Genomic DNA, 10075 nt, shown 5'->3' on the forward strand with positions numbered 1-10075 from the left:
TTATGTTTATATTCAAGTATACGAACCTTTATCGTGTGTTAAACAGGACTAGACCAGCGTGAGCTCATATAGAATGTAAATTTGAGTAATCTGCACGCATTAGCAGTGTTTTACTCTTATTTTTGTATTCGTCTACACCTAAATGTGATGACATTACTGTCTTATTTAACTTAATAAAGTCATTTTTTTGTGAAGTAAAAAAGCAAATACCTTGTGGTAAAAAATTACCTCAGAAAAGCTCCTGTCAATCAGACTCCCTTTGCGCGCGCTCTGTGATTGACATTTAACGGTTTTTGCAGAATCTTCTTGTCTCGTGCACCCGTTCAAAACATACTCTTCCATTCACAAAATATTATAATTAATCGTGATATACGAAATATAGCAAAGTTAAATGTTTATACTATTTTTAAGCTTTGTTTTTTTTTTTTTTTCTAAACGGCGATATATTTTGGATATTAACAGGAAAAAAGTTAAAGGGCATTTTTATTATAAAAACCGGGACTTTAATATAACTGCAACCTAACTGTGTGGTTGTGGTTTATAGGCGATCGATCTTTATCTGCTGAATCACTATCAATCTGTGCATTTTATAAATCCCGCAGACAGTCTGAGTAATCCGGGCTCGCCCACGTGGGCTGATCTGCTGAGGAGCGCTGAAGAGACTCGCGCGCATCTCGCGCTCAGTTACTCAGCTGAAGCCATGGCAACAGAAGGGCAGAAAGTGGTGCTGATCACCGGCTGCTCGTCCGGGATCGGGATGGGTATCGCCGTGATGCTCGCGAGAGACGAGATGAAGCGCTACTACGGTAAGACACGAATCAATGACAATTAAATTAAATTAATGAAATTAAATGAAATGCACTTTATTGTCCCCCAAAGTGGACATTTGTGTTGGTCTCAAGGTGTTTACATTGACAAAATCATTAAAAACAAACAGATTCAACAACAAAAATAATAAAATAAAATAATAACGCTCATTCATCATTTAACATTTTAATTGAGACTTCTTAAAAATTGAGTTTTCTTAAAAAAAATCACACACAAAAATCACACATATTACAGATCAATACACAATTGATCAAAATTGATGGTGAAATACCACAGTTCACCTATTGCTACTTCAGTTTGCCAAACAATTTTAAAGGAACAACTAATAAATTAATCTAACTCAAATGAGTCAAACAAGAACTGAATGTCATTGTTCAGAAGAATCGCCTTGTTCAGTAGGATCTTACGGTATTCCGTGACTTTGAGGAATGTCATTCGGGATGATGAACATTCCTGTAGGATTGTTTGTCAGATCTGCTATTATTAGGGATCAAACGAGTCAAATCTGCTTTATTTTATTGTGCTTCATACAACAGTGATTGTTTTAAAGTAGCTTCACTGAATAAATGATGCAGACTTCATCAAATTAGACAATAGTGTCATTATTCAGCTCAATGCAGTTAATTCAGTTCAGTTCAATTACTGTGTAAAGATATTTCATTTTCAGTTCAGTTCAGCTATAAACAGCTGTACTGAAGACAGTCGCGTCAATGTTGATTCGGTTCGGTGCATGAAAAGTGCTGATGTTGCAAAAACGACAATTAAAAAGAGTTTTAATGAGCTGTCAGATTACTGTAATAGCATGGTAATGAGTAATGAACTCATTGACTCATAATAGTCTCATAATAGACTTCAGAGGATTGTTTCTGTGAGTCAGCAGCTCACTGGCTGTTTGGAAGCTGCTGGGTTTGTTTCTGATATCAATCTGATGTTAGTGATGAAAGAAACTGCAGCCAATAGGAATCGGATCTGATTGATTAGAAACTCAACCAGTCCCTCATATTATACTCTACCTGGCCAAAAAAAACATTCCATCAAGAGTTGCATTCATTTTGTACGCACTCAGTGAAGTCATTCTTGTGTGTGTGTTCAGTCATAGCTACGATGCGGGATCTGAAGCGGAAGGATAAGTTGGTTGAAGCGGCTGGAGACGCGTACGGTCGAACTCTGTCTCTGCTCACGCTGGACGTCTGCAGCGACGAATCTGTCAAACAGTGTGTCGACAGCATCAAAGATCGACATATAGACATACTCAGTGAGTACAAACACACACACACACACAGATCTGTCTCCGCTGACTTCTGCTCATCCATGCTCAGGTTAAGATGATGAATGAGTTTCTCTTTCAAGGCTTCAGCTTCAGCCAGAGTTCATCTGTGTGTTTGTAGTCAATAACGCTGGCGTCGGTCTGGTGGGGCCCATTGAGGCTCTCAGTTTGGATGACATGAAGCAGGTGTTCGAGACCAATTTCTACGGTGCGGTGCGCATGATTAAAGAGGTCATGCCCGACATGAAGAGGAGACGCTCTGGACACATCGTCGTCATCAGCAGCGTGCTGGGCCTGCATGGTAAGAGCAGTAGAAGAGCTCGTAGCTTTCATGAGGATCTGCTGAATGACACACATGTGGAGACATCAGTGTACAGAATCATGAATCAGATTTGTGTTGCTCTTCACAGGTGTGGCGTTTAATGACGTCTACTCTGCATCAAAGTTCGCCACGGAGGGATTGTGTGAGGGTCTCGCCCTCCAGCTGCTCAAGTTTAACGTCTCGTGAGTCTTAGCGTTTGCCACTTTGCGTTCCTGTATTTCCTCATCCTGTCATGCGATTTTCAGTATGACTAGTCACGTGACTTCTATAGGTCTTTCCCTGCATCCAAATGTACATATAAACCTGATTCCAAAAACGTTGGGACACTGTACAAATTGTGAATAATAAAGGAATGCAATAATTTACAAATCTCATAAACTTATATTTTATTCACAATAGAATATAGATAACATATCAAATGTTGAAATTGAGACACTTTGAAATGTCATGCCAAATATTGGCTCATTTTGGATTTCATGAGAGCTACACATTCCAAAAAAGTTTGGACAGGTAGCAATAAGAGGCCGGAAAAGTTAAATGTACATATAAGGAACAGCTGGAGGACCAATTTGCAACTTATTAGGTCAATTGGCAACATGATTGGGTATAAAAAGAGCCTCTCAGAGTGACAGTGTCTCTCAGAAGTCAAGATGGGCAGAGGATCACCAATTCCCCCAATGCTGCGGCCAAAAATAGTGGAGCAATATCAGAAAGGAGTTTCTCAGAGAAAAATTGCAAAGAGTTTGAAGTTATCATCATCTACAGTGCATAATATCATCCAAAGATTCAGAGAATCTGGAACAATCTCTGTGCGTAAGGGTCAAGGCCGGAAAACCATACTGGATGCCCGTGATCTTCGGGCCCTTAGACGGCACTGCATCACATACAGGAATGCTACTGTAATGGAAATCACAACATGGGCTCAGGAATACTTCCAGAAAACATTGTCGTGAACACAATCCACCGTGCCATTCGCCGTTGCCGGCTAAAACTCTATAGGTCAAAAAAGAAGCCATATCTAAACATGATCCAGAAGCGCAGGCATTTCTCTGGGCCAAGACTCATTTAAAATGGACTGTGGCAAAGTGGAAAACTGTTCTGTGGTCAGACTAATCAAAATTTGAAGTTCTTTGAAGGACAACCCAAGTTGTTATCAGCGCTCAGTTCAGAAGCTGCATCTCTGATGGTATGGGGTTGCATGAGTGCATGTGGCATGGGCAGCTTACACATCTGGAAAGGCACCATCAATGCTGAAAGGTATATCCAAGTTCTAGAACAACATATGCTCCCATCCAGACGTCGTCTCTTTCAGGGAAGACCTTGCATTTTCCAACATGACAATGCCAGACCACACACTGCATCAATTACAACATCATGGCTGTGAAGAAGAAGGATCCGGATACTGAAATGGCCAGCCTGCAGTCCAGATCTTTCACCCATAGAAAACATTTGGTGCATCATAAAGAGGAAGATGCGACAAAGAAGACCTAAGACAGTTGAGCAACTAGAAGCCTGTATTAGACAAGAATGGGACAACGTTCCTATTCCTAAACTTGAGCAACTTATTTTTCCCTTAAAATTATACATTTTCTCAGTTTAAATATTTGATATGTCATCTATGTTGTATTCTGAATAAAATATTGAAATTTGAAACTTCCACATTATTGCATTCTGTTTTTATTCACAATTTGTACAGTGTCCCAACTTTTTTGGAATCGGGTTTGTACTATCCATCCTAAATAGCATGTGAGATAAGAGTATGTAAAAAGTATGGATCTGTGTGTTACGTGCTGGTGTGGTAGAGATGAGTCGGTAACAGATATCCACAAAGTAGAGCGTTTATTCACAATTGTAGCGAGGATACACACATCAACACATCAAACTAACATTCAGGACAGACAAGGAGTGCAGGGGGTGAGTGCATTATAAAGGGTGTGCTAATGAGAGAGTCCAGGTGCAGGTGATCCGTGAAGATGGGGAGATGACGAGGAAGTGGGTGCAGGTGTGGAGAACAGGAGGATCTTGGGAAATGGAGTCCAGGGGAACAAGGGATCTGTAACAGTACTCCCCCCTCCCGGTAGGCGCGACCTCGCGCCGTAGATGGAGACACCGGGAGGGGGGGGCGGGCGCCCTGGAGATCTCATGCAGGTGCAGGGAGAGGAGCGGACAGGAACGGAGGTCTCCAGGGCGGATCCATGAACCATGGCAGGTCTTGAGCCGTGGACAGCCATGGTGGGTCTGGAGCCGTGGGTAGCCATGGCGGGTCTGGAGCCGTGGGCAGCCATGGCGGGTCAGGTGCAGCGGGCTGCCATGGCGGGTCAGGTGCAGCGGGTTGCCATGGAGGGTCAGGTGCAGCGGGCTGCCACGGAGGGTCAGGTGCAGCGGGTTGCCATGGAGGGTCAGGTGCAGCGGGCTGCCACGGAGGGTCAGGTGCAGCGGGCTGCCACGGCGGGTCAGGTGCAGCGGGCTGCCATGGAGGGTCAGGTGCAGCGGGCTGCCATGGAGGGTCAGGTGCAGCGGGCTGCCATGGAGGGTCAGGTGCAGCGGGCTGCCATGGAGGGTCAGGTGCAGCGGGCTGCCACGGAGGGTCAGGTGCAGCGGGTTGCCATGGAGGGTCAGGTGCAGCGGGCTGCCACGGAGGGTCAGGTGCAGCGGGCTGCCACGGCGGGTCAGGTGCAGCGGGCTGCCATGGAGGGTCAGGTGCAGCGGGCTGCCATGGAGGGTCAGGAGCCCTGGTGGGCTCTGGCGCTTCCGAACCCCCGCCCAGGAGTTCCCCACCCACAGGTACCGGAACGGGTACTAGGCCCCCCCCCAAAAAATACATGGGGAATTTAAGGCAAGTCTTTAAAAGTCTGAGGAAGGGATTGTTTCTGTGGGCAGGAGTGGGCTTTAGGGCGGTGGAGACTGGAGAACTTGGCTCGGCGGCGGAGACTGGAGAACTTGGCTCGGCGGCGGAGACTGGAGAACTTGGCTCGGCGGCGGAGACTGGAGAACTTGGCTCGGCGGCGGAGACTGGAGAACTTGGCTCGGCGGCGGAGACTGGAGAACTTGGCTCGGCGGCGGAGACTGGAGAACTTGGCTCGGCGGCGGAGACTGGAGAACTTGGCTCGGCGGCGGAGACTGGAGCGGCGGGCTCGGCGGCGGCGGCTGGAGCGGCGGGCTCGTAGGCGGCGGCTGGAGCTGAGGGCTCGTAGGCGGCGGCTGGAGCTGAGGGCTCGTAGGCGGCGGCTGGAGCTGAGGGCTCGTAGGCGGCGGCTGGAGCTGAGGGCTCGTAGGCGGCGGCTGGAGCTGAGGGCTCGTAGGCGGCGGCTGGAGCTGAGGGTTCGTAGGCGGCGGCTGGAGCTGAGGGTTCGTAGGCGGCGGCTGGAGCTGAGGGCTCGTAGGCGGCGGCTGGAGCTGAGGGCTCGTAGGCGGCGGCTGGAGCTGAGGGTTCGTAGGCGGCGGCTGGAGCTGAGGGCTCGTAGGCGGCGGCTGGAGCTGAGGGCTCGTAGGCGGCGGCTGGAGCTGAGGGCTCGTAGGCGGCGGCTGGAGCTGAGGGCTCGTTAAAAAAGTCAATAAGCCAGTCCAGATCTGGCGGCTCGCACAGGGTTGGAGCGGGCTCTGGAGATACAGGAGCGGGCTCTGGAGATACAGGAGCGGGCTCTGGAGATACAGGAGCGGGCTCTGGAGATACAGGAGCGGGCTCTGGAGAGACTGGAGCGGGCTCTGGAGAGACTGGAGCGGGCTCTGGAGAGACTGGAGCGGGCTCTGGAGAGACTGGAGCGGGCTCTGGAGAGACTGGAGCGGGCTCTGGAGAGACTGGAGAGACTGGCTCACAGGAGACTGGAGAGCGCTCGCCCTTCTTCCTCTTCCTCCTTTTAGATGTACCGGGCCCAGAGGAGATTTGTGGGCCCGGCAGGACACAGGGGAAACATTCCCTGGAGGGGTATGTGGAGGAAGATGGAGCTTGACAAACTGGCCTGGCCACCTCTGTTTCGGGGGGAACTGGACGAGATGGACACATATCCTGAACCTCTTGGACCAAGAAATTGGAGCAATTTAAATACAAAACTAAATTTATAGCATCAGTTAAGGAAACATAATCGACAGGTTCTTCAAAACGGATAGTGTCCTGCGTCCAGTCCATCCAAAAACAGGGCGATCAACCGAGCATCCGACCAGTTTGTCAAATAAGCCAACTCAACAAACTCCTCCACATACCTCTCCAGCGAACGTCCCACCTGGAAGATGCTGATGAGCTGGTCAGCCGCTGATGTCGGCGTGAGAGGCTGTGGGGGAGCTGGAGCCACAGGAATCAGAAATAACCCCATCTGTTGGCTTGTGGATATCCAGCGGTTTGGGTCTGTCCTTCTGTTACGTGCTGGTGTGGTAGAGATGAGTCGGTAACAGATATCCACAAAGTAGAGCGTTTATTCACAATTGTAGCGAGGATACACACATCAACACATCAAACTAACATTCAGGACAGACAAGGAGTGCAGGGGGTGAGTGCATTATAAAGGGTGTGCTAATGAGAGAGTCCAGGTGCAGGTGATCCGTGAAGATGGGGAGATGACGAGGAAGTGGGTGCAGGTGTGGAGAACAGGAGGATCTTGGGAAATGGAGTCCAGGGGAACAAGGGATCTGTAACACTGTGCACACCATAATGGCTAATATTGCCCACAACCCATTGCGCTTTGGAGGAGGATTTGGTTCAGAACTACAAACATGAATAAAAAGTGTTAAAAAACTGCAAACACACACAGCAAAATCCCCAGAGTTAAATCAACTCTGCTCAGAGTACATATGGTCCCTCTCTAAATAGTGTTAAAATAACACTGAAGCAGAGTTAAAGTTAATGAGATAATTAAGCAATTAATTAAGTGATGATTGTGCATTAGTGATGAACACCTGCTGTTAACAAGCAGAATCACTGAAGAAAAGAGAAACACAAGAACTACAACTGACTTCTGTCACAATTGCTTAATTATCTCATTAACTTTAACTCTGCTACAGTGTTATTTTAACACTATTTAGAGAGGGACGATATGTACTCTGAGCAGAACTGATTTATCTCTGGGGATTTTGCTGTGAGATGTGCATGACCGATGGTTAAGTAGAGAGGTTTAGATAAAGGTGGAGAAAGGATTGACTAATAATCAATATTTAACCTGATAAAATAATATATTTATTTAATGTTATTAATGTTATATTTCAGCTGCAACAAAAGTCTCACGGTTGTGGAATGACATGAGTAATTAATGACAGAATTTTCATTTTTGGGTGAACTAACCCTTTACATGATCAGGAACTAAGCGAAGTTCTAGAGCAATGCTTTTAGCCATTGGATTCAAGATGACTTAAAATGATTTAATATAAAACAAAACAAGCATTAAAATAAATTAAATGAAAACCATTAGATAAGCTGACCAACATTTGTATTTGTTTCCTTCTTCATTGAAGAACCAGGATTGTCATGCAAGCTAACATCATTTTTATGTCAAGGAACCAGGATTTATAGTCTTGGAAAACCTGGATATATGAGTACATTTTAAATGTGCAATTTCTAGATGAAAAAAAAAATCTTGAAAAGTGTAAAAAATAATAATAAAAAATGTATGTTATCACAAATTACATAACATAAAAATATAAATGCTATTTATGCAGAAATGTATATGTTTTACTGTTATTATTGAAATGCTTATCATTAACATTATTGAATGACTAGCATACTTCATGTTGTTGTCTTTCCTGGTGCACATGGAAAATAGTAAATAATTATGAAAAATTTCAAATCTCTGTTCCATACCAGGAAGTTTAATATCACTAAAGTTCAATACCTACCACTAAATCGCGCAAACAATTCATCTGGGCTGACAGAAGGATATGGACTATGTAAATTTACTATAATCCATTCTTCATATATATTTACGTTGCAACGGGTCGGCCCACTAGGTAAACTCCCGGTTCTCCCAACGGCCAGTCCGCCCCTGGTTAATAATTTATAATTATTTTATTGAATTATTTGAATATATATTCTATAACTAAAAGAGCAGATTTGCCATTAGAGCAAAAGCATCATAAATATCTTCCCTACATGGGCTTGATTCTAGAGGGTTCTAGATCTGTGCTGAAGCGACTCACTGCAGTCTGACGTATCTCTGTCTGTCAGTGTGTCGATGATCGAGCCCGGGCCTGTAAACACTGAGTTTGAGATGAAGTTAATGGCAGACGTTTCTAAGAAAGAGTTCATCGGTGCTGACGCCGAGACGCTCTATCACTTCAGGAACTGCTACCTGCCCACCCAAGTGAACCTCTTTCAAAGCCTGGGACAAACACCTGAAGACATCGCCAAGGTCAGAACACACGTGAATTCATACCCATTCACACCAAGAACCATAACTAGAAACAAAGCTTTAATAATCATTCCAACTCTTAAGAGAATAGCAAAGTCCATATTATTACTGAAATGATGAATATAGTTGAATATAGTGAATATAGTTATTGTGACAGGTATTATTGTAGTTATCTTCCACTGGTTTGGACACTTCGTATGAAGGGCCTATTATGTGAAACTGAATAAAATGACTAAATAATGACAAAGTCACATGAGTTCATCTTGAACAGGCTAAGAAGGACTGAAACTTACTCATTCACTTTCTCTGTCTCTGAAGGTCACTAAGAAGGTGATTGAGTCGCCTTGTCCTCCGTTCCGTAACCTGACGAATCCTCTGTACACTCCGATTGTGGCGCTGAAGTATGCGGACGAGACGCGCAGCCTGTCTATTCACACCTTCTATCACATGCTGTATAACCTGGGAGGAGTCATGGATGTTAGTGTGAGACTCATGAAGTACCTGACCCCTGGATGGTTACGGAGACGAACCATCTCACCAGTCTAACACACACATCTCCTGAGGAAACTTACAAAGACCAATCATCTCATCTAACAGATGCACACAAACACTCTATGGACACACTGAAGCTTAAGTTGCCATTGGCTAGTAATTTCTTTGTTTTTCTCCCAGACTTTTTACGTAGAATGAAAGAACAATGCATTCTACATAAAAAGTATAATATAAAATATGAATTATTACATTATTAAATACAAATAAACAGTCTGTAATAAATAAAAACATTTATTCTACGGGGCTATTGAATGCTCGAATCTGATTGGTTGACTAGCGTACCAAACGCATGGCTAAAGTAGTTCTAGCAGGTCTTGACTGCATTATTTTCTATGAATTCAATGGCTCGTCGTCAATTATTCCTTACATAATCAAACTACAAGTAAACAAATAAACACAATCGAAAAAAGATTTAAATGAAATACAGTGCTTTTCAAGTTTGATACAGACTCAAGTTAGAGTAAAGTCATCAAATGTAAAATAACACTGCATAGACTTCACTGTATAAATTAAATATAAATGAATCCTTATTAAAGATATAAAAAATTTGAGGCAAGAGCAGTGAGTAATTGTTTACTGCGAGTCTTTTGTTGTTTGATACAAAACATTCTTCAAAATAATTAACATATCAACAATGTATAAAATAATGATGAAATATACGATTCAAATTAATAAAAAAAAAAAAAAAAGAAATTGACAAACAAACTTACTTAACAGTTCCTATAGAAAGGATTTAAAGGACATATTTGGTTGTCCACACAAACACCATAC

At 44.3% G+C, this 10075-nt stretch overlaps 1 protein-coding gene across 1 annotated transcript; it reads left to right on the plus strand.

The window, feature by feature from the left end:
• Window positions 1-700: 700 nt before the first annotated feature.
• On the plus strand, window positions 701-9298 carry LOC137032495 (retinol dehydrogenase 8-like). The gene is made up of 6 exons (XM_067404255.1): window positions 701-806; window positions 1922-2083; window positions 2217-2396; window positions 2506-2599; window positions 8569-8752; window positions 9071-9298. The coding sequence occupies exons 1-6, from the start codon at window positions 701-703 to the stop codon at window positions 9296-9298; spliced, it is 954 nt and encodes a 317-aa protein (XP_067260356.1).
• The last annotated feature ends 777 nt before the right edge of the window (window positions 9299-10075 follow it).

The sequence above is a fragment of the Chanodichthys erythropterus genome, chromosome 12 (genome assembly GCF_024489055.1).
Source record: "Chanodichthys erythropterus isolate Z2021 chromosome 12, ASM2448905v1, whole genome shotgun sequence".
In the NCBI taxonomy this organism is placed as follows: domain Eukaryota; kingdom Metazoa; phylum Chordata; class Actinopteri; order Cypriniformes; family Xenocyprididae; genus Chanodichthys; species Chanodichthys erythropterus.